At 46.3% G+C, this 23,322-nt stretch overlaps 8 protein-coding genes across 8 annotated transcripts; 2 read left to right on the top strand and 6 right to left on the bottom strand.

Moving 5' to 3' along the window:
* Nucleotides 1-95: 95 nt before the first annotated feature.
* BDV38DRAFT_46690 (mating-type protein MAT alpha 1-domain-containing protein) lies at nucleotides 96-1,608 on the bottom strand. Its single transcript, XM_032063400.1, has 2 exons — nucleotides 1,071-1,608; nucleotides 96-1,017 (listed from the first exon to the last, which is right to left on the bottom strand). The coding sequence occupies exons 1-2, from the start codon at nucleotides 1,357-1,359 to the stop codon at nucleotides 191-193; spliced, it is 1,116 nt and encodes a 371-aa protein (XP_031915724.1). The 5' UTR covers nucleotides 1,360-1,608; the 3' UTR covers nucleotides 96-190.
* A 1,422-nt stretch (nucleotides 1,609-3,030) lies between these two features.
* On the bottom strand, nucleotides 3,031-5,436 carry BDV38DRAFT_46606 (DNA-(apurinic or apyrimidinic site) lyase APN2). The gene is made up of 4 exons (XM_032063399.1): nucleotides 5,305-5,436; nucleotides 4,944-5,245; nucleotides 4,180-4,889; nucleotides 3,031-4,128 (listed from the first exon to the last, which is right to left on the bottom strand). Exons 2-4 carry the CDS (start codon nucleotides 5,083-5,085, stop codon nucleotides 3,172-3,174), a joined length of 1,809 nt encoding a protein of 602 aa, XP_031915723.1. The 5' UTR covers nucleotides 5,086-5,245; nucleotides 5,305-5,436; the 3' UTR covers nucleotides 3,031-3,171.
* Nucleotides 5,437-5,492: 56 nt separating this feature from the next.
* On the top strand, nucleotides 5,493-6,780 carry BDV38DRAFT_242036 (cytochrome c oxidase subunit VIa). Its single transcript, XM_032054073.1, has 5 exons — nucleotides 5,493-5,860; nucleotides 5,947-5,971; nucleotides 6,037-6,196; nucleotides 6,253-6,260; nucleotides 6,385-6,780. Exons 1-5 carry the CDS (start codon nucleotides 5,677-5,679, stop codon nucleotides 6,428-6,430), a joined length of 423 nt encoding a protein of 140 aa, XP_031915722.1. The 5' UTR covers nucleotides 5,493-5,676; the 3' UTR covers nucleotides 6,431-6,780.
* On the bottom strand, nucleotides 6,678-9,264 carry BDV38DRAFT_269804 (putative anaphase-promoting complex subunit Apc5; the record flags this gene model as incomplete). The annotated part of the gene is made up of 7 exons (XM_032057035.1): nucleotides 6,678-7,389; nucleotides 7,439-7,575; nucleotides 7,624-7,730; nucleotides 7,780-7,903; nucleotides 7,954-8,365; nucleotides 8,412-8,505; nucleotides 8,553-9,264. The coding sequence occupies 7 exons, from the start codon at nucleotides 9,262-9,264 to the stop codon at nucleotides 6,678-6,680; spliced, it is 2,298 nt and encodes a 765-aa protein (XP_031915721.1).
* A 616-nt stretch (nucleotides 9,265-9,880) lies between these two features.
* Nucleotides 9,881-10,503, bottom strand: BDV38DRAFT_46489 (Dabb family protein). The gene is made up of 3 exons (XM_032063397.1): nucleotides 10,391-10,503; nucleotides 10,179-10,289; nucleotides 9,881-10,095 (listed from the first exon to the last, which is right to left on the bottom strand). The coding sequence occupies exons 1-3, from the start codon at nucleotides 10,457-10,459 to the stop codon at nucleotides 9,934-9,936; spliced, it is 342 nt and encodes a 113-aa protein (XP_031915720.1). The 5' UTR covers nucleotides 10,460-10,503; the 3' UTR covers nucleotides 9,881-9,933.
* A 2,556-nt stretch (nucleotides 10,504-13,059) lies between these two features.
* On the bottom strand, nucleotides 13,060-15,385 carry BDV38DRAFT_242027 (DUF3176 domain-containing protein). The gene is made up of 2 exons (XM_032054072.1): nucleotides 14,810-15,385; nucleotides 13,060-14,745 (listed from the first exon to the last, which is right to left on the bottom strand). Exons 1-2 carry the CDS (start codon nucleotides 15,379-15,381, stop codon nucleotides 13,509-13,511), a joined length of 1,809 nt encoding a protein of 602 aa, XP_031915719.1. The 5' UTR covers nucleotides 15,382-15,385; the 3' UTR covers nucleotides 13,060-13,508.
* A 2,036-nt stretch (nucleotides 15,386-17,421) lies between these two features.
* Nucleotides 17,422-18,208, top strand: BDV38DRAFT_242026 (uncharacterized protein). The gene has a single exon (XM_032054071.1). The coding sequence runs from the start codon at nucleotides 17,604-17,606 to the stop codon at nucleotides 18,162-18,164; it is 561 nt and encodes a 186-aa protein (XP_031915718.1). The 5' UTR covers nucleotides 17,422-17,603; the 3' UTR covers nucleotides 18,165-18,208.
* Nucleotides 18,209-19,002: 794 nt separating this feature from the next.
* On the bottom strand, nucleotides 19,003-21,445 carry BDV38DRAFT_281006 (uncharacterized protein; the record flags this gene model as incomplete). Its single annotated transcript, XM_032059443.1, has 2 exons — nucleotides 19,003-20,159; nucleotides 20,215-21,445. 2 exons carry the CDS (start codon nucleotides 21,443-21,445, stop codon nucleotides 19,003-19,005), a joined length of 2,388 nt encoding a protein of 795 aa, XP_031915717.1.
* Nucleotides 21,446-23,322: the final 1,877 nt, after the last annotated feature.

Here is a 23,322-nt window from a genome sequence, read left to right as displayed (position 1 = left end):
CATCGGTTCCTTGGACAGCTTTGGCTGATTGTAAGTGCCATCAATGTAGAGGCTAAAAACAAATTTTGAATATTTACGCTAGAGGATCAGATGGCTTTGTCGGATTCGGGTTGCGTTGGTGGATATTTAGCCTCGATGCAGGAAATGCGAGGAAAGAAGGCAAGAGCAGTTGGCTTGAATTATTCGTGACTCAAATATCAACGAATCTAGAGAAGTCATAGGCTTCTAGTGGATCGTAGTGCAGCGGATCATAGGGCATCAGTGGCGTATGTAGTGCAGCATCGTAAGTGAACATTGCGTTCTCCTCATCCCAGCCTGGGAACTGGATGTTATCAAAATCAACACCATTCACCATACTTGATTCCGGGAAACGTAGAGTACGGTTGCAGATGCCAGCTACTTCCATTGCATCGAGCGGAGTTTCATCAGCAATTGTGCTCAAGTCACTAGTGTTTGGCGAAAATGTATCTTCAGTTTGCTCCGGTGAAGATAATTCCATAGCCGGATTTGTCTTGTAAACATCGGTTACAATAGTATGGTTGCCAGAGATCCGAATGCTGTCGTTCTTGTGGACAACCAAAGTCGGCTGGGCAGCAAAAGCCATAACCGGGGCATTGTTGCTATTGCTTGCCTTGCTCTTCCGATTTTTCTCGGAAACATAGCCACAGGTGTAGCAATGTTTAACTATATCATTAACAGAATAGTTTGTCGAAATATCAGCTTCATTTGCAGTCGTCGCTTTAACCCTAGCTATAGTATATTGTTGCTGATCGTCGACATCCAGTTGCCAGCCCATAACTTCGAGATAACGACTTGATCCAATTATACCAATGAATTGCGCATTCAAACCAAGAAAAGATTCCAGAGAAACATCGCTATCGTGGTCATCGCGAATGATGGAGTAGGCTTTGGCAAGGATTGCCCATTTGGCTTTGAATGGGTCGTTCTGCCACAGGAAGCGAAGAATGCCCGACTTTGCCTTCTGAGTGAGGTCAGGGAACATGACGGAGTAATAGCCTAGTATTTGTTAGAATGTGGAGTCTGCCCGATTACGATACAAGGACACTCACTCCTAAAGGCAATGAAACTATTGAGCGGCCTTCGTTTCGCATCCGAGGCACGTTTCCCCCGCGAAGTTGAGGACCGTGAGTTAGCACTCGCAGGGGTGGTAGATCCATGATTTTTGTCGGCCTTGAACTCTAAGCACGATTGAAGATTTTCGTTCGGATATGAAGATTGAGGATTTCCCTGAGCTTTCGCGTCCTGGAGGTACTTGAGCAGCTCCTCCAACTGCTCGGGTGGCATGGTCATCAAAAATGCGTTGAACGCACGCTGGAGGGGAGACATCGTGGCTTCCATCCTGGCGGAAACCCTGAAAGCTTGAAATCGAATTCAGACAATGAAGTGGTACCTTATCAACTGGGAACGGTGTAAAATAATGGAGGAGAATCTGGACGTAGAAGAAGGGGCTCGGGCTTTCGAAATTTTGATGGTATAGAACTGAAGAATAGAAAGAGGAGAAGAGGAATAGGGTGAAAGACAAGAAATACTCTGTGTTAGTCTTCAACAAAGGCAGGCTTAGAGAGTTTGGGGGCTGGGCAAACAAAGAAATACCTTACGGCTCAGTTAACTGAGACCTCGATGGTACATTCACTCACTAATGGCTTGTGTTGACTTTTGCCACTTTAAGAAGCCTGCCCAAACCAAGCGGATAGAACAATTGTCTACTTTGGAAGCGCTACTACTTGAATTGATTCTCCGGACTAGATAATTTGATGCCAAAATACTGTATACAAGCAAGCAGACGATATATAACTCAAGCCTAAATATTCTAATCTTATTGTACATTCATAGGCCATAAATGCTACTTTGCATGCAGTACATACAGAATATTACACATAGCACATACTCTAATGCCCTACAAAAATCACTGGAGGTTTTCGCTTGTGTTCTCCGAAATTCAACACAAAAATGACATCAGCAACAGTTTTGGGAAAACATCCAAAGACCTTGTCTGGAGAGATCAAAGTGTGGCTCTGCAGGCTGGTTTTAGGATTTCAAAACAGATATGCAGCTAGTCATTTGAACACCCATCCAAAAACTCATAGTTATCCATAACTAAGCTTCAATATCCAGAAAGCCAGTGCTCTAACCCGAGCAAGCGACTGAGATTCTTATGGCCGCGAAATATGCGTCAAATGCCACCACTGTACCGGTGTACCTTAGAATAAGGATGATAGACGTTTGGGTTGATGGGTACACAATCATATTACTTGGCTTTGTTACGTTGCTATACTTTAATCACTTCTTTGGCGATTTAGATCTCAAGGTTGACTAAAGCACCTTCAGATTTATGCTCCCGTGAGTGCATCCACGACATTGGAAGACTGGAGTAGCTCCAATTTCAGGGAACTAATTTCACCAGCAACCTAAGGTAGGGTCACTCGGTTTCTATGATCGCGTTGCTGGATATCGCCGCAAAATCCCTTTTTATTTTTGCTCAGGCTGTGAGTATTTCCTTTTATCCATTCTTTTCATTTGACATTCTTAATCTTCGACTACCTCGTTCTTTGCTTTTCTTTATGCAGGTTCGGTTAATTTAACCATATACTTGCGTATTCTTCATTGCCTATTGCAACCCCTCATATCCAAATCCTACCTCCCATTGAGCTAGTGTATTCCAAAACTATTCTGTCTTTCCCCCCCTAATTTATGTGACACCAATTGATTATGCTGTTTATGCGAGCGGCCAGCGGTTGGTAAGCTGGCTCTGTAGTAAGATGATATGAAAATAGAACACGACCGAACTGATCCTAGATCCCTCAAGCCGGGAATAAAATATACCAGATTATGAAGAAACAATGAGCTACTCAGCCCTGCACCATACATCAAGCTACACTGCTCCTCACCAATTTAGAAGCCTGAACCACTTAGGTCTCCTTCGTCCGGAGTCAGTGGAATATCTTTGTTTGTGCATATTATGAACCCGTTTTTATTAGCTAGTAACAGGAACGTGACCAGATAGCATTATACTTGACTGCACAGTTGTTGGAAGCAGTCAATTCTTTCTTATAGTGAAACTATGCCAGTGGGTATTGTATAAGCAATGGTACAAAGGGGTATCATCTCCCGAAAATGATTATACTCCATGTAAACTCAACGGGCTCCATATCAGGGATTCCAGTCACTAGCCCAGATAAAAGTTGCACATCGCCACTGCGTTCCCTTTTCTTTATTCCCACTGGGCCCCAAGGGTCGTGGGCAGATCCAAAAGGACCGACCACAGTTAATGCCGGGCTTTTTTGTTGACAAACTAATACACGGTTCTTGGTGCCCTTCACACATTGGCACTGGTTTCTTTGCAAAAAGTTTCGACCAGTCTTCCTTGCTGACAATAGGGTCAATGACTGTTTCGCTATCTTGGCTTGCAGATGATGCCGCTGGTCTAGATGAGTTGACGTTGCTCGTTGAAGCAGCTGGAACGCTGCGGATGCTTTGTTGATCCTTCTGTTCCCCAGGCCGCGATATAGTCGAAGACACCGGAAGGGGCCCGGATGAACACTCAGTAGCTTGCACAGGCGTATCCGGAGTTTCTGTTTCACTTATTTGACTACTAACAGCACCTTTTGGCTTAAAGAACCCCTTCAGAGTTCTCTGTGCAGTAACGGAGGTTGCTGCAGTCTGAGAAGTAAAAGATCTCGAACGCTTGACTGAGGTTGGGAGGTCGCTTTTCCCGGACCGTTTACGTACGGTGCCTTTACATGTAGGGCTGCTGTCGGCGATAGGGGGCGAGGGTTTGCTAGCTCCAAGAGAAGAATTCTCTACCGCATCAATTCCATACACTTGCTCCCGGGTTGATGCACATGTGGTTGACGCTGAAGTGGTGGGTGGTTTCTGCGAGAAATTATTTGGTTTTCGCGAAAACATATCCTTGATACTTCTTCGCTTGTCGAACTCTGGTATTAAGCGTCCTGATGTAGGCAAGAGAAGTTTTGTCGTGTACTCCTGTCGCCGTACACCATTGTTGAACATCCCGGGTGGATTCATGATATCAAGCATGTTAACCTGTTGTCCGTTTAAACACACGGAGCTTTTGAACATGGCATATACCGGACAGTGATCCGACCCCTGTGCCTTGGTCAGCCCTGGCATTCCCAGCAGTCTACAACGACAACTTACCATGAGCCCCTCCTGTATATCTGAATCACAGAGCCAATCTTGCATATTCAAGCTGCACAAGACATAGTCTATTCTTGAGCCATAGTTGCCAGGCCGCGCGTTGATCTTCTGCTCCCAACAAGTATACATGCCCCTGCGATTCGGATGGAAGGACCTGCAAATATCAAAGAGAGCAGGCTGCTCCCTCCCTTCATCTCGCTCCCCGATAACCTTTCCACTATACAACAGTTGATTGAACAAGCGCCGGGCTGGTGCGGATATAAAATCATCTTCTGTTGTGGTGCCTTTACGAATGGCCTCGGACACATGTGCTGCATCGATTTCACCTCTTGAGATATTGAGGTCGCCAGTAACGAAAACTCGTTTCCCCATGGCGACGAGATTTCGGATTCGGGCATCCATTAGGTCAAGAAAACCTTGGCGAAAATTGTCACGGCTTTCATCTCGATTAGCAGGACAATATAACCCAAGCAGAACAAATGCTGGAAATTCGAGGATGACACAACGGCCTTCTGAATCTAGTGTAGCTGCATCCAACTCGAGCATTGATAGTTGCTCTATGGTTGGGTAACCACCAATCTGCTGGTCATGAGGAAGATCTCTGAATGGGACCGACGAATTTGGCGGGCAAAGTACACCAGTAAGGCCCTCTTCCGCGCGGACTGGGGCACATGTCGCATTACGGGTGTATATAGCCACGCCAGAATAACCTGCAGAGTATAAGAATTCAGTAAGTGGCTGTGTGTGACCTGAGAGGGACGGACCCTTTTTGAATCTAGGTAGACTGAAGTGGCAGTCCCATCCAGGCACCAGGACCATGTCATCTCGAAGATCTTTTCGCTGAATTTTCGTTTCCTGAAAAACAACAATATCGGCCTCTAAGATCTCAAACATGGCCTTTTGCATCTCAGCCTACGCATCTGAGTCATTACATGCGGGGGATGTATACCTCGAAGGTCCGCTTGCCTCTCCATGGCTCATAGGCAAACGGATTTCTACGGAAGACTCAGTACGGAGTCAGGTAGTATGTATAAGGGGAATACTAAATGATACCGGATTCCATTGACTGTTCAAGATAATCAGTCTCTTGAACATAGCGCTCTTTCATACTTAGGTTAAGCTTACCGTTCCACGTAGTAATGCGAAACCCCATTCTGACCGTTGTCGTCTAGAATCAACATAATCAACGTGTACTCCAGGAGGAAGCGAGAACAGTAAGCACCATCAATAGGAGTCCAATTGAAGCATGGAGACAAGGCAAGGACTGTGTCGCACTAACATGTACGACGTCCAGTACTAGTATGGGATATATTCGGCATCATACCCGAGTGACACGTGATCAATCCTGGGGTGACATCACGCGGTGCTGACTAACAACGACAGCGAATCACGGGGCCGCTAAACCTCGTCAACCGGAAGGCCCGACGTCCGTATAATCCCACCGTCTGTTCAAACGCAGACGACGTTCCACCTTCGACCTGTCAGGCCGCAACCACCATGTTCCCTCAACGCAACATTCTTCGTCTGGCTCAGCGCTCTGCGCAGCAGCAGCGTTCCGCTCCGGTTCGCTCCACCATTCAGCGCCGGTTCAACAGCACTGACTCCAAGCTTCCCTGGATGGTCGACAACGAATTCAACCGTGAGAGAGCGGCTGTCAAGCACCACGCTGCTTCTACCAGTGGTGCGTACACCCAATTGGCTCGCTATTAAGCTTGACTGAATATCTGTGGGGAGAATTTGCATGATACTGACACAATGCGTCTCTAGATCTCTGGCGCAAGCTCTCCATCTAGTGCGTATTGCCGGATCGTTTAAGTCCTTATCGGGTTGCAGACCAATGTATACTAACCATACTAGTGCCGTTATTCCTTGCCTCATCCTTGGCTCCCTCAATGCTTACAACCTCTGGGAAGAGCACTGGGAGCACTGGGAGCACATGCCTCCCCTTGAGGAGCGTGTGGAATACCCATACCAGAATATCCGTGTGAAGAACTTCCCCTGGGGAGATGGTGACAAGGTAAGCTCCTTCCGTTTCATCCAAATCAATCTGCTAACTCATATTTCCCCATATAGACCATCTTGTAAGTTTCGAATGCCTCTCATCCACTTTTTACCGTAGCGAACAACATCGAGTATCAAATTCTTGATGAACTTTATCGTTGCAGGTAAAACTATGTCTATGAACATGCGCTAACAAGTAAATAGCTGGAACGACAGCGTCAACTACCACAACAAGGATAAGGCTACCTAAACCTTTGACGGACGGCGTTACAGCCTTCAATCGGCGGTTCTCGGAACCTATAGCGAGGAAAGAAGTGTATATTTACTGCAGTGAGCAGATGATTGAACGGGGAGTGGTGGGATCTGTTGACAAATGAAGAGTTTTACCATAGTGCAGGTGTTGACTTAGTCTTTCTTGTTAGAAATCGAAGATGTGTATCATTTGGCTTTTCAGGTCGCCTGGAAAGTAAACTTAAGCCCTCCGAACTAGGACCTCATCACCTTTCAGTACTACCGAGCCGCTGCAAATCCAGGTACTTTGCTGCATAGTCATTCGCAAGGACCAAATCACCGGTCAAGTGCATCACTGTAGCCTTTTTTGCCATCATCTCGCACTGCCCTTTGATATCCCCAATCTTTTCGTATTGGTCGTAAGCGCAATCTAGGTATTCCAAGGCCCGGTTCATGTACTCTACGTTTTGTCCCGCTCCCTGGCTCCGGACCTTTCCCGCAATGCCCATATTTGCATCCACTAGAAGAGAGTATGCGCGGGCTGCCAGGGCAGAGTCGCTGGATTCAAGTATTTGAGGCATTATACTCTCCACCATTGCCACGACCGCCTCAAATTCCCTCAGGCTGAGAAGGACTCCTGACAGAACGCAAATGGCTTCCCAAAGGCCAGGGAGAAGTCTCGATCGGTAGGCAATGTTGGCTGCTCTCATTGCCAGAGAGAACCCCCGCTGGGGCTGGGAGGTCTTCTCGAGTATACAAGCCTTAAGACATAAGAGCTTGACTTGGCAGTGGATGTCGAAGTTGTCTCGGTGGATAGTTTGGGCTGTGCGTTCGACAATCTCCAATGCGCGGGTGTAGTTGCCCTGTCGGATTAAGTACTCAACGTGGAGAAAACCCAACAGAGCTGCTATGTCATTATCCGGCAGTTGTATTGCTTGGAGTTGCGAGAGGAGATACTCTGTTGCCGTTTTATCATTGCTGAGGGATGTTAGGGTGCGAAGTACAATCTTCAAATCGAGCAACATACCGATATATTTGTCGTTTCAGCTGCAAAACTCCAGAGAAGAATGTCCAGTATTGGTTTGCTTTCAGGGAGCGTAGTTTGTCAGGCCCTATGCGATTCATACGAACCAAGGCCTCTTTGAAACGGCCTTGTTGTGCAAGCTTTGGATGGTCAACGACAGTCACGAATGTAGGTGATATCTAACCTACCAACTGTGAGCTACGGAAGCTACTCTTCAGATAGTCTTCAAACGGCGCTTTACTTGTGTAACACTCCTGGAAAGTTTCACTGCTCAACCATGCCAGGTGTGCGATACCTGCTGACCATTAGCAAGAAGTATACATTCAACTCAGAAGCAGAAATACCGATCCTAGAATAAAGTGCGGTCTGTAATAGTAACTGTGGCCCGGTTGAATTTATAAGGTTCTTTGCTACATTGAGGTGCGATGCCCGGATTATGTTTTCAATGGAAGAGGCAAGACTGTCACCCTAAGACTTGTCAGAGGAGTTAACAGAGATAGGAAAGAGAAAGGGCATACATTTTGCAGTTCGAGTTTAGCTTCACTCAGTAGCGTTGTACTCAAGAGACTCCACATTTCTGTCTCCTTTGCTTTCGCCTTGAGGAATGCCAGTCCTTCTTTCTCATTTCCAAGCATGCCCGTGTTTTGAACGTCCTTCATCTGCTCTGGGAATGCTTTGCCAAAGTGGTATAGCCAGCTCATGCAAAAGTTCAAGCAGTTCATATCGTGAGATTCTCGGGCAATCGAGACTGCCTCTTGCATGGCGGATACAGCTTCTCCATAACAACCAAAGTCTGCTTGAAGGATAGCAAGATTTAGCAACGCGTACTGATATGAGCTCCGGTCTCTACTGTGCATCGTATAATCGAAGTAACGGTGGAGGTTGTCAAAGGATGATGGGTAATCACCGGCCCTCCAAGCGTCCAAGAATCTAGGGAATTAGTATTCATGACCGTTAAGCATGAAATAGTTCTCACCTTAAGTAGTGTATTAAATTGGGCAGTGTCACTCCAGATGTAACAAAACGTTCCAGGGATGCCTTCATGCCATCTGGCACTCTTCCTCCCATTCCTGGAATCGTTAGTGCCGGCTATCATTGACAAGGAGGACTCGCATACTCTGCAACTCGCCAATTTGAAATTCCAGCAAACGCTCTACGTCTTTCGTACTGACATGGTTATCCTCCTCCAAGTCGTCCTCAATATTACCATACGCCACTTGAGCAAGTTGACTATCAGTGTCCAAACCAAGCTCGAGTAAATTCATATCAACCATGGCCTGTTCACCAAACGGGTTCCGTCTTGCCCAAGCGTGGTATGTGGGGAGGCGATACTTGACAAAGCCCTTCCAGAGCTTGATCGAGTCATGGAACTGTAGTCTTGTAAACTCCAGCTGTGCTCGCCTCACAAATGCACCCAGCGGAGAGCACCGGGAGAGGCGCATACATCCCAGCTCCGGGGCCAGGCCGTTATCCCTATCGCGGATCTGCTCCTCCCGAGATTTGACCAACAGATCTAACACATTAGAGAAGAATACTTCCAGTGCATCACATGAATCAATAGACCAAACTCTTTTGAGGAACAAGTCCCAAATTGAGCGTCCAGGGATTGAAGATGAATGCGTAGACAAAGCTCCTTCGAGGTCAGTTATGGATGCTGAGTATTGTGCCTTCCAGTCTTTGGAGGAGCCTGAGTCAGCGTCCAGGGGACTTAAAGACGCGACCAAGAACGAGAGAACATGGACAGCAGAGGAATTGGGAATGACCCCTTCCGTGTAAATGGAGATCAGACACAGCAAGGCAACCTTGGATGGCGTGAGAAAGCGACTCATTGTGCTTATGAATGGTCCATCCCTTGTCCTGGTACCTGGTATTGTCAATGACGACAGGGTCAAATGTCGAGTGTGTAGTGCGACGCGTCAGGATAACACTGTCGGATAACCTCGAAATGCGATGAGATTCCTGGAGATCGTGACAGATTAATTCAGTGACCCCACCAAATCATGTGTCCCAAATCGGACGCTGTGCAGGCTACGCGGTATGAACAACAGCAGAGGAGAAGCAAAACGTGGAGCATCCTAGCTTTTCGATAGTAATTCTTTTTAAGTACTCAATGCCTATTGCTGAAGATATCTAATACATACGACCATAGGGTGTGGAGAACAGGGCTTCCCGTCCGCTCAGCCGTACTTAAGCCACACGCCGGGAGGTTAGTAGTTGGGTGGGTGACCACCAGCGAATCCCTCCTGTTGTATGTGTATCATTTTAAGATTTTTATTTCTCTATAATCAATATCACGACGGAACGGCCCTAATACTACGGGTAGCTAGTTGCCAGGCAGGTAGATATGTACTAAGCACAAAAAACCAAAGAGCTTTCATTAACTTCAGTTCTCAATCAGTAAAGTTGACAATATGATAGTCTAAAACTACATGGTAGTGTATATCCATAAGGTCGGATGCCAAGTCGAGCAATTCAAGCAATCCTCCGCTTCAGTTGCTTTATTTTAAAAAAACCCCTGGGGCGAAGTCAATGACTTGCGCCTTCTCGACAACTCCACCAAGGCTCCTGGTAAATTCTCGATGAACAGGATCCTCCTTGAAATAGTAGTTTCGGTCTGCAGCACTCGCAAACTCAACAACAAAGCCATGTGTCATGCCATGCTATCCTCGCCGAGGAAATCAGCGAGTGACTTGGACCTGTGTATCTATGTAGGCAACTTGTAGAATATACATGGGTAGCATACCTGGATGCCTTCAGGAGAATTATCTATGCCACCAGATGAAGCCCTGATATATGGTTTCTGGGACGAAGGGTGAAGGCAGTTATCTTTTAGGGCCAACATCCGACTGCAAACCTAACCGGAGTCGCAGTCAGTATCTACATCACTGTCCTGATATGCATACAGCCATGGCCTCTTAGGCCTGTCAGACCTAAAAAGGGGAACTATTAACGTACATCTCTAATAATTTCAGGGCTAGTGCCCGCCTTGAACTGGAAGAGAACAATGTGAGTGATCGGCATCATGAGAGGCTGCTGTAAGGGCGTTGGATGGATATCAAAAGCGTCTGGAAGAAAATGAATACGTTTACACTGCGCAAAAGCGGGGTAAACAAAGGTGACGTCACTTAAACAATGTTGTCTATATGATTTCCAGACTCTAAACATCTCCTATACTAATTGTCTCTTGATAGATACTAGTACGAATTGGATACACTTAGCAAAGGTGCATCTCAGATCAACCTGCGCTTTCTTTATAGTAAAACCCTAGGCCACAGCAATATCGTCAAGAATCCCATATTATGGTATACTTTCAAACGCCTTTTGAAACTTGTTCCATCAAGACTCGATTGGACTTGAAAAATCCTTTCGCGGTAATAGGAATGGGGAGATGCATTTAATATTGTCTGCCTTTCATGGTAGTATAAATACTACTTAACTACCAAGTTCGCTAACATATTCCAGAACTCAACTTCCATCATCATAACAAATGGCCGGTTGAACACATGAGAGAAAAGCATGTATCAAACTAGTAGTATTGCACAAAATTAGTAATAACACTGCTACTGATATATCTGCTGTGTACAGAGTAGCTTTCGACTAATGGTTGCCCGAGCTACAAGACGTGGGTTGGTAGACTTACTATATACATATATGATCGGCAACGGATATCGTGCAAATGAAAGTGCGATAAACTATAGTCACATTCTAGTCAGTGTACGGGGTAAATGAAACAATATGGCTAGTCCGGACTACAGGCGGAGAAGGCAATGGAAAGCTTACGCAATGCGCTAGATATTGCCACGAAGGAAACAGAAGCCTAAGTCTTCCATCTCCAAATATTTGAGCATTAAGGGGGTAGATCAACACAAAAAGGAGTGTTACTTTGCCAACACCGGCTTTACTAACTGGTAAAGGGGCTTGCTGAGGCTTAGATAGAGCCAAACCGCAGTGCGAGAACTTCTCAGAGTACAAGAGAACAGCGATGAAGCTCTTGTACGTAAGTCGTAGACTACCTACAAAACCATTTCGGAAGAATTGGCGAGCATCGATATCTGTCGTCAGGAATAATTCACTCGTCCATACCAAGGTTTGCTGCGATTTCAAATTTCTATCTAATGTAAGAGACAATAGAAATCAACCCAAAAGCTCGATGCGGTAACGAGCCCATACCACCCAAGGCCTATCGGGCACCCTATATTTCCTATACGGTAAGGTGATTGGATCTTCACACAGTGTCCTGAGAAGCCAAAGCTACCTTGTCAACAAGGATATTCCCCGGATGGCAGAAGTGGAAGCTCGATAAGTGCCTTAAAATATTTCCGGAAAAGGTAACCAAGATCCTAATACCCAGGGATATCATTATACTAGGCTTTAGTCCACTGGAGGTTACTTGACATCTATCGGGAGACTCTGGTGAAGGCTGGCGGGAAGGCAAGTGCAGTGTACTGTATTTTCAGTTGGCCTTCTCCGAGTTCTGTCTCGTAGTTACTGTTACATTCAAGCGAAGGGCGCATGATAAAGCGTTGCAAAAGCTGATTCCTGAAGGGATGGCAGGTCTTGCACCATGTCCTGTTCGTAGTACCGGATTGGGACATTATTCGCGGCGTCATTAGATGTTTTCAGGGTATCAAAGGACATCTCACCAGTCGTAGGGCGTATCTATATGTGCTAGACGCATTTTGTTAAACCTATTAATCATTATTTTCATTTTTCACATCATTCGCTTGATGGACCGAGCCGTAACTTATCTAAATACTTAACTCAATCAGCTTTTGATTGCCATGTTAGGCTTTACGGAACCCACTATGTTCATTGTGCAGTCAACCCAAGTAGCGTACGATTTTTCTAGGTGTCATAAAGATTGTAGCTGCGCAAAAGGCGGATGGCATGCGATGTAGATGGTCTGAAAACTTGTCGGATCGACTGAGCCCGAAAACGTGGAAAACATAGCCCAGAGCCATCACTTACCAGAATAACAATCAAATCAGAGACACCTAATAACGCTCAAAATTCATTCCTAGATACTCACAAATGGTCTCAGACATGAAGCCAGTAATTGGGTATGCTTTTGTCTTACAAACAACGACATGATAAGCCCCGCTAGCTCCATAGAGCATAACGGCGATTATTCGGGCTCTCTTCTTAGGCGTAAAGCAGTGATGATTATAATTCTCTGGCAATATTTTCATCTCCAAGCCCCCAGGTTCTGTGATTCAGTTACTAGGAGAGGTGTAAGACATATAAGGTCTCGATCTCACCAAGAGAACATGGGTGATTCGAGAACCGTCATCAAGCACATTAAGCATCATCATTTGCGATGGATTATACACTATAAAGATACATCCAACTGGGTTATATTAGTTTGAGCCTAACTTTCAATTTCTATGGATGCTATAGTGATTTTCAAGTTGCCTCCCTAAGATCTGAGAAGCACTCCTACCAATGATTACTATGTATATGTTTCTAATATAAAACTCTCTACGTATAATATCAGTAATTCACTGTTACTCCTGGGTCCTTTTACTCTTGAGAATTCCTTAGCAAATGGCGCCTGTCGATCTTACAGATACTTCCTGATTCGTCGATATGTAAGCAAAAACCATGGACTATGCTCAATTTATAGGGTAATAACGTTGCATACTATCTAGTATAGAATACACTTGACGACGATTTACTACGCTTGTAGATCGTCCAACCAAACCCAATGGCTATCAAATCACCAAGTCAAGATTCGACTAGACAGAGAAAAAAAAAGCTATTCTACATTATACAGTCACTTGCATGATCATGATGTACAGTGGGGAATATATGGCAGACTTCATTAGATTGCTTGATGATTAGTCTTGAAAGCAAGGAAGCCAACCAAGCTTCAGAAGAACCACGTCATCCTACAGACAGCGTGATGATTCTAAGCATCGAACTTTAGGATGGATGTTTATTACTACGTATGGGGAACGTTCGTTGCCTACTTATGCCGCTGCAAATTACATCACACGCAGACCATGGTAACATCGCGCATCTCAATTGAACAAGACAAGGGAACGATGAGTAGACTATGATACACATGTAGTAATCATATCATTCCTAGTTGCCACCTGCCACCACCATAAAGCCCTTCCTTGTGAAGTTTCACCCTTATCCGGCCAGTGGAATGCTCCATTCCCGTAGGATCTCCTGCTGAATATACCAATTCCTGGGCCCGTTGGTCCAGTGTGGCACAAACCAGAGGCGTAGGCGACGACTTCCAGACATCAAACCCACCACTTTTTGTCCGAAGTGCAGTCATGCCAAGAAATACTGCTGTTGAAACGACCAACAAAGCTGGGAGAGTAACCCATGCCCATCGGACATGTATTTGGGTTTCCATCTTCCATGCTGTGCCACTTGCAGGGGTGTTATTATAGAGACGTACCCCAGTTGTGATTCCTAAGGCGAGCTTCTCACAGAATTTCGGTATACCGTAGCGAATCATGGGGTACCTAAACTCGTCGTATGGAGTCTCAATTGTATTACAATGTAGAGAGTGGTTTATATTTAGTTTTGAGTACATCCATGCCTTAATAGTGGGGATGCCAACCCAAATTTTGGAGCTTGTCAAATTACCTTGGGAAGGGACATGAAACGTAAAATTTTGTCCAAATGACATGGGAATCGCAAGGTCATCCCAGGTATCGACCACTTTCTCCCATGGCTTGTTGTTACGCATGCCCACTGTATACGTTTTGACACACCAGTATACAAGACAATGTTGGGCGGTCGCCTTTGTTAAGTCGGTTCCCGGGCCAACAGAAATTGAGGTGAAATTCGCAATTATAGACGCGTTGTAGTACCCTATACGCGAGGACATTTTGCTTGCCACGTTCCCATAGCGGCCATTGTATTCACTCACGTTGAGCGTCAAGCCATCAGGGAGCGAATGCTGGCAGAAAGTGCGGTTGGCTTGGCACCAGTCGTCCATACAGCTTGTGCTGATTGAGTCCGTTAAATCAGTGCAGGTCGAACAAGCAGCCAAAGACCTGAAAGGAGTAATCTCGCATTCTCCGGTCGGGCAATCAGGAGCAATCAATAAATGAGTCAGGTTACCGTTGCTATTTGTCGCGCCTCCAAGAATGGCACCATATAATGCGGCAAGAATCTCTTGTGGAAGGCTCGGAGATCTACCAAGGTACTCAATGATTCCTAGGGAACGGGGTACAGTGGCAGGCTCATCACTCAGAGCAAGGCGATTTTCGACGGCCACCATCTGCTGAACAAAAGGACCTGTACCTATTGCCAGTATAGTAACAAGCGCGCCCATGCAAGCCGAAGTCCTAAATTGATATGAATCGTTAGAAGGCATTGATGGCCTTATTACCATAAGCAGCAATGACAAACCTAAATTTGGAATGCCAGATCAGTGATATGCAGCCAAAGGCACCTCTACTGGCAAAATCATATAAACTGATATCTGAAAGATGACAGCCAGCACTGCTCAAGTTATTCCAGCGAGCTTGGCTGAGGCAGGCAGCGATAGGTTCCAACAGAAGTGCGGTAAATATTTGCACAAGCCAGGACAGTATTGAATTGACTGTCATTCCGTATGGCCAGTCTGGAGAAGGCTTGCCATTATACGCATTCAAGAATACAATGATTCCCATCAAAGCACCAGCGCTACCACAACATGAGGCTATCTCTAAGACCCAATAATCGTTAACCTTGCTAGACAAAGACTTCGGTGACTTGGTATTTGTCTTGTTGTCTGATGATGCTGGTGGATGATAGTATGATTGACTTCTGTCTGCTAAAGTCCTATCTGATGGCGATGGCGAGACTGATCGTAGTGTGCTGTTCGCGCGGGTGGCTTCGCTGCGATGTTCGCTCGGCAGTCGTCGTGCCTGAGTTGAGGTATACATTTGAGAATGAAAAACAACTATGAAAAAAGAAAGAAAGAAAAATAATGGTGGCATTTACAAACCAAAAGGCTGTGGTAACATATGGAGATGCAGAGCACGTTTGCTATTTGTATTGAAGCGCCGGATGTGCTATACCTATTAATATCATTCTCAGCGCTTAGAGCATGTACATGATAGGATCAACGATTCCACCGAGAAATCCGGAGTATGGCTTAGAGACATGCCGGCGGCTATATTAATCCAAGGTTCTTTCACTGGTTATATGCAGGCTTTTGTCGCTGGATAGAGATCAAAACAAACATGGGGTCTCTTAAGTACCAGTATTGCCGCCCACCACATGGAAGCCTGAAAAGCAGGAACCTGTCCAACTTCAACCCTTGTTATCGCTGTCTGCAATAAACCCGCTGATGGGTCTTTCAAACAAGTACATCCAAAGCTCCTCCATGTCTTCGAATCGCTGGGGACGCCAACCGTTACCGAGGTGGGTTGCTATCCAAACATACCCTTTGAGATTGCTAATCGTTAGTTCCATCCAGCCGATTCTCTTTACTAAGACATAACTCATTCTAGTGTTAATGTTCATCTGAGGGAGTGTATAATTCATACCAATTTTATATCAAGACGAATTGAGAAAACTGTTATACCCACAAAGCTACTGATTCGAGGGCACTTGAGCCCATTCAAATACCAGTAACTAATTCCCTAATGTAGATTTTTTAATTTAAGCCAGTTTCTGTATTTTTTACTAGTGACGAGGTTGGTAGGGCTGAGCAACTTGGATTGGAAAGGAGTATATCCAATCTCCATATTCCCGAGCCCTGTCCGCCAGGATTCGTATGACAGTGCCGGGAAGCATAGAACGACGCTTCGCCTTGTCATCGAAACTTTGGCAATGCTATGACATTAGGCTCATCATCCGATATGGTGATATAGCTAGGGGAGAGGCATGCTTGTATATGCCCGAAGCATGACTGCAATAATTAGATCAAGTTGCTTATGGATACATGGTAAACTTAATTCTTAGATTCAAGACAACAAGGCGAGATTTCGTAGCCTACCTTGGTACTATTTATCGAGGGCATTGAAGCCCTCGAAAACAAACGGTGTCTTGTGCGTGTCTTAGTCAGAGAACAATAGTACATACTCCGTATGTTTCAGCATCTTTCTTAACATAGAAGTACCATCTATTCAACATAAGTCCTCCTCTCAATCCTAGTTAAAGGACATATGCCACCACCGACGCAGGAGGACTGCTATAGGATGATCCGTTTCAGTTCAAACCAAGCTGACCTAGGGCCCCGTTCTTTGCAAGCCGGTCAACGCACCGAATCAAATGTCCCCAACGATTGCCAGTTATGGTATTTATTATTCGGTTTTTCAATGTTTGATAAGTGGGCGGGGGAACTCTGCGAAGGAGATAGAGGTCATTTCAAGCGTTATATTTCTCCCATAAAAACGAGGATTGAAATAACGCCGAGTAACTTTTAGAGTTTTAGTCCATGGTCTAGACCTAAAACTGGCCTCGTCTCTATTTATCACTTTAGGTATTCTTGAATTGATCCGTAGGTGATCCCAACTTGAGCTTTTGTCAGTCTCAAGCGGAAATGTAGATATCCATCTCATAAGTCTCAGTTCTTATATGCCAAAGTTAACATGACCGAATGGATGTTTGTAAAACTACCTTTCAGGGAGATTTATTTAGCATGATAAACGTTATATGGCTTGGTTGCATCCATCTACGTACATATATGTACAGTGGGCCAGTTCGTAAGAAACTCAACTAAATTTAGGGAGACATAACACAAAAAGATCATCGCACATTGACCCTTAAGACAGTAAGTAAACTGCCGGAATATCAGGGCACTCATGCGTACCACGCCAATCAAGTGAGGCGCCTGCGTGCTTCCAAGACGGCAACTTCGTATTCAGTGCATTAGCTCCAGTTTAGACCTCTGGTGAGGGAAGTATACAGACTTCCTATGCCCTGCCGAGTCCAGTACGTTGTCCACCCGAAATTAGCCCCTGCAATGAAGACAAGTGTGAATGGCGGGGGTGTTTAATTACCTCGTATTTGCTGATCATGGACATGACCCAGGCTATACAGCGCATCGTATCGCACACTTTCCCAGTGAGCCATGATACACATATAAGCCGGTGTCTCCTCTCTCCTTACTTCAGTCGGCGTTGCTGCTTTTCTATCTTTACAAACCTCGTCACTCGCTGAAGCTACAATTTCCACTTTCAGAACCACCAGTCGTTTCCAATCGCTCAACAGCATGCATAAGTTCCTCACCATAGCTGCCCTCTTGGCAACCACGGCCCTCGCGGCAGACCGTACACCAGCCCTGGTTGCCCGTCAAGTAGTCGAGCTCCCTTGCTCCTACCAAGGTGAAAAAGAGTGTGGGAATGGCTGCATCCCGCTCTCCTATACTTGCTGCCCCAATAACCTCGGTGGCTGCCCCTTGGGTTCCTATTGCGACGGACTGGGTTGCTGCCCCAATGGAAAGATCTGTACCGGTCCAGGAGGCGTTTCCACTCGCCCCGGATCGACTATCTCCATTACCAGCACTCTGACCAATACGTTGACGTCCACAAGCACCTCCACTCACACCTTGACGTCCAGCGAGGTCGTGACCCCTTCTTCCACCCCTACACCTAGCTCGAGCGCCTCATCCTCCCGAAGCGTCATTCCTCCTAGCTCGAGTGCGGTGTCTCCCTCATCATCTACGCCGGCTGTGTCGCCCACCTCTCCTCCCCTTCATACTGGTGCAGCTTCTCACTTGACCCCGGGTCTCTATGCTGCTGCCGGGCTCATTCTTGGTGCCGCTATCCTTTAGATGAGTCTTGATGGGTACTCGCGTCGTGGTACTGTGGATCATGGCTTGATCCTTGGCCTATTCCATTTGCTGGGATATGCCTGCTTATTTGGAAAGGTTATATAGGGATGATAGGCAGGGTGTGTATAGTTTAGTATCGTATAATGTATTTACTTTTCTGCTTCACCCTCTTCAGATGTCATGTCATTGTAACTATCGATATCTAAGTCTTAGGGGGTACATACAGGCTTGCGTAGCGTCAAAAATGCAGCTTGCTACTAAAGAACATTTTACGTACGCCGCTTTGTCTTATGTAATATTTTCCTCTGCTTGTGAATATATCAACTGCTAAATACAGAGCTACCGGTGGTATTCCCTCCTACATCTGTTTTTTTTGTTGGCCAGGTTTGCTTACTCCCAGCAGTTGAAGCAGTGTGCAGCGTGTAAGTGTCAACCAAAGTACAAGAGGAAAGACGAAGTAGTAGTTAAGATAAACCTGGAATTGATTGCAAGATAACTATAAATATTCAGTTTTGTTCATAGCAACTAGTGTGGATATATATATATATATATATGTATACGACTCTTCTCGAACTCAGACCAACAGAAATAAACAAGGTATGATATCATGCACCCGGCGAAAATCACAAAGAAAAGCAAGGGGGAAAATATTGGGAATAATGCACTTTACAAAAAGATATCGACAAAAGACGGCAATATAACTCATGAAAATCAAAACAGAACAAAAAGGAAGCTCCGGTTACAGCTACTTTCAGCATCACAAAAAGAAAGGCCCAGGCTGGTATATAGATGAAATAAATACATTACAAGAAGATATTGAGCAACCATGTTCACCGGGCTACTTTCCACCCACAACATCCCCGCTTGGTGACGTGATCTGAAACCGCTCAAAGTTCAAGGTATAGTTTCCTTTGACGCCCGAGTTGGCGAGATCGATAGTGTATTTGTCCTTGGAGCTCGGATATGGACCAGTAAGGTATGTTTCAATCTTCTCTTCCGAAAGCATGGCCGCATCAAGCGTACCGGTTTTCTCGAAGATGTAGAGGACAGCTATTCGGGAGAAATCCAGAACCTCCGTGGAGACTGTGGCAGTTGGTGTGGGCGTGGTTGTGGTGGTCGAAGAGCCTACGGAGCTCTCCTTGGTTGTTGATGGTGTTGTGCTTGTCGGTGGTCCGTGCACCTCTGTTGGTTCTGAACCATCGAATATAATGCCATTCATTGTTGAGGTAGAGCCTCGAGCAGCGAGGGTCCGCGTGGGGACAATTTCTGGGGTGGTGGTAGGTACTGATCCACCAATTTCGTCTTCTGGCAAGGGAGAGGCTGGCAGATCAACGGGGAGAGAGCGTCGGGCTTTGTTGTTGGACACGTTTCGAAACGAGACAAGTGTGTTCTCTGTAGTACAGGAAACATTATTTCGACTGAAGAGTGCCATAATGGTGAGCGGATCTAGCGGAATGCTATAGTTATTCTGAGAGTCTTCGAACAAGCGCGGAATTTCGCTCCCCATCGTGGCGTTCCTGGACTCAGAGTCGTCATCTATCTCGGTCGTGGTACAGCTGGCATCCCCGGCTATTGTACACCGAGAACCTGTATAGCCATTTGCGCAGACACAAGAGCAGACGTCACCGCTCGAGACACTTACACCGCCGTTCTCACATGGCGCAGTCTTCGCACACCCAGTCTTGGCACTAGCTGCCTTATGCTTCGGTACGGCGACGACGAAGATAGGTACTAGAACAGCAATGAGGACAATGATAAGAAACACAACACAAAGGATAATGAAAAGACGAAGGGGCATTCCACAGCAACGACGGGGTCGTTTTTGTCCTTTCTCCTGGACCTCCCTAGGTCCCGATTCTCGAGAATTCAGCTGATGCAATGTTGATCGCTTGAAGAAAAAAGGCCAAGACGAGTGACCGTTCTCCGGCGTAGCAGCTGGTGGGGGAAACGAGGCAAGAATATCCTTGATGGATCCCGACCCACGATGTTGGTGGCCTGGACATATAGTTAGTTTGCTGAACCGATTTACTGGTAGATTCAGGTTGCTTACCAAATGGGAATCTGGACGGCCCCCCGCCGAGAAGATCATTCCGGCTTGCCGTTCTCCCATGCTCCAGATTTGTTGCAAGTTTCGTCGCACGCCGAATTAAGTCAGGCAAGCTTGTAAGACTACCTCGCTTCTCTGCGTCACGCACAGCACCCATATTCAGGGGAGGTGGTCTGCGGCCACCTGGCCTTTTGTCGCTCATCGTTGGCATGGCCCTCGGGAAAACTTCAATCTCTTTTGCGAGAGCTTCAGAGTTGACATGTTCCGGGTGTTGTTGACCAACGTCCAATACAAATGGGGCCTTGTCCAAATCAAAGTGAGACGAATCAGATGATGATGTCAGAAACGAGCCTCTCCTTGCCTTTCCGGCCGAAATTTCCTTTGAGAACGAGGGTGGTACAGGCGACTCAGCAGTAGATCTTCGGATCATGCACACGGAAGGCTGGCCTCGTTTTCCTATGCTTGCCTGTCTCACCAGGGTAGAATTGTTCCCATTAACAGCATGATCTGGCTCTCCATCATCATCATCTGAGACTCCATCAAGGTAGGTCCCCAAGATCTCTGATTCAGCCTTTGCTGAAGTCCATGATGGGATCGCCCTGCTTGATACATGGGAGCCTTTACTGTCAGATCGCTCCTCTGGAATAGGTGAAACAGACGAGACGCGATTAACAACCTGACGGCCTACCGGAGGAGGGGCGAGGTTTGCTACATTCCTTTGAGAGGGATCGGCCGGCAGACGTTGAGCGGGGAAGGGAAAATCAGGGATCGATGCCATAGAGGCAGCCGAGGAAACTGTGGAATGCCTCAGAAGATCCTCCGTTGCTACAGACACGCGAGGGGTTGAAGCTGCAGCACTACTCGGGCTCGAAGGAGGTCGTTGAACAGCAACCCGGGGAGGCGATGAATGTGACAATGGCTGCGAGAACGATGGGACTGGTCGTTTGATGTGTAGAGGGCTCGGTGCCACATCTGGAAAGCTTCTCTCTGAATACACTGATGGGGATGGCATGTCGGGCCGTGGGGGCCGCTGAGGCGGAGGGCCCTGGGGAGTGAGATGTCTTACGTGAGAATCGACCATATTCGTCTGCAAGTTCTCGGTTGGTAAGGGCCATTGTGTCATATGCGCAACATCTTTTCTGAGAGGTGGCACTCCTGCATCCGCCTGAGGTTCGTGACGTCTCCCAGCTTCCAGCATCTCTCTTGCCCGCCGAACAGATCCTTGTCTTTCCATCATGCAAGTTGGGCCAGATCTAAGGCGCGAATCTGTGGTTGGAAGCGTGTGCTGCGAGGATCAGGGAACAGGAGTTGACAACAGTCACGATATGTTCCCGTATGATACAGTTTTAGTTAAATCATGAAATCACCGATGCGGCGGCGTTAGTATATTCCTGTCTGTTTGTGATGATTGGAAGCCAGCTCGACACGTCTGTCTAGGACAAGATTAATGAGTGAATAGAAGGTTGGCGGTTGTTTCTGAAAAATCGATTTCAAATGTTTCCTGCAGCAGTGGCTGATGACTACGCTGTAAATGCGCAAAAAGCGAATGATACTTGAGGACCCTGAGCTCAAGTTTGAGAAAAAAGGAATGTACTGATGGAAGAATTGCAATGGCACTCAATACCGCTGCTGCGGTGAATATGATACGAAGTCAGCAAAGGCATAGTTCCTAAAGGGTTGTATATGAGAGGGCATTGTACCATGACTAAAGGAACATCTAGTGTAAGAAATGAATGAAGGAGGGCAAAGCCTTCAAATCAACAAGTCATTGTGACCAACAAGACCCGTATGATATCTTGATAGAACATTTGACACTTCAGAAAACCCCTGAAGGCGCAGGCAAAAACAGGTATTAGCCCCATTGGGTAAACCATGCGCTGATGCTGGTAGACTTACCTTACGAATGCAATAACAGGGGTCACGAAAAGAAAAGAAAACGCAGAGAGCCTCTAGCCCTTATTGAAGAAAATATAAAAGGAGAAGAATGTAGAGAAGGCAGGAAATAGCCGCTAGATGCGTATAGAGAAAGAAACTACGTCGCAGGAATGAGTAATAAGAATCAGGGTTTTCCAGCACCCCGAGAATCTAAATCAAAATCAGGCGTCGTTGCTTTCTTTTCCGCGCTACGGAAGTATGCATGGGCACAGAATGAGATGAGAGGCGTAGATTGTTTTGGGACCCGGTTCATGCCAAAATCAAGTGGAGCACGTAGCGTGGGAGCGCACACGAAAGGGTCATTTGATAGCGTCGCAAGTGCGACAAAGGATCAATTGACCAAGCAGGCAATATGCAGTTGCTAGTCCTTGTTCATGTATGACAATCCCCATACTGCGTGTAACATTTCAGAGGGCGAAAAAGAAAGACAGGTCCCCATCGAGCCAGTTTACTGTTGGGTATTTCTTTGTTCGCGATGAATTGATGGAGTTCCATGAATCGCTGCAACATCAGGTTTAGAGTTGTATCATAGACGAGGACCGCGGATTGGCTCGACGAGTTTTGAGATAAAAACAACTTTTGGAAGCGAAGTGACTGGATTATTGGGTCTGCGGCCGTTCTCGAGCCCCATTGGCCCGGTGGAGACACCCAAGGCCTTTAGCGGTCGACGGTATGTCTCAAGTTGAGGAAGAGGTGCCACTCTGCGAATTCAACATGAAACCATGTTTCCCGTGTGCATGGTCCAATGAGCATTGGAGGGGAAGGCTGGGACAAACGGCAGTCGCCGAGAGATCCGTCAAGACGTTGATGATCCAAGGCTTGGACATGGTTGCATGGACAAAAAGTAGCGATCGACAACTGAGAGAAGAGTAGTATAAAGGTAATTTAAAAGAATCAGCTCAGCTTCCAGGATATCTCCGATGTGACTTGATAAAGGAGGACGCTTTTAGCCGAATCGACAGCTGCTTCTTCATTCGCTTCATGAAGTTTAACTATCGACTGACTATTTGTTAGCTCGTTTGTTAACCCCGGTAATGGGGGAGACGTATTGATTAAGACCTGCAAGGGTTGAATGAGACACCAAGCCATCAACCACATGGTGCCACTGATGGGATTGTACTAAAAAACGCCGATGAGAAAATACTTTCGAGGTACGAAGTACTGGTTCCATGTAGG

Source organism: Aspergillus pseudotamarii (assembly GCF_009193445.1).
Source record: "Aspergillus pseudotamarii strain CBS 117625 unplaced genomic scaffold BDV38scaffold_15, whole genome shotgun sequence".
NCBI classification, from domain to species: domain Eukaryota; kingdom Fungi; phylum Ascomycota; class Eurotiomycetes; order Eurotiales; family Aspergillaceae; genus Aspergillus; species Aspergillus pseudotamarii.
This window is presented reverse-complemented; position numbering and strand designations above follow the sequence as displayed.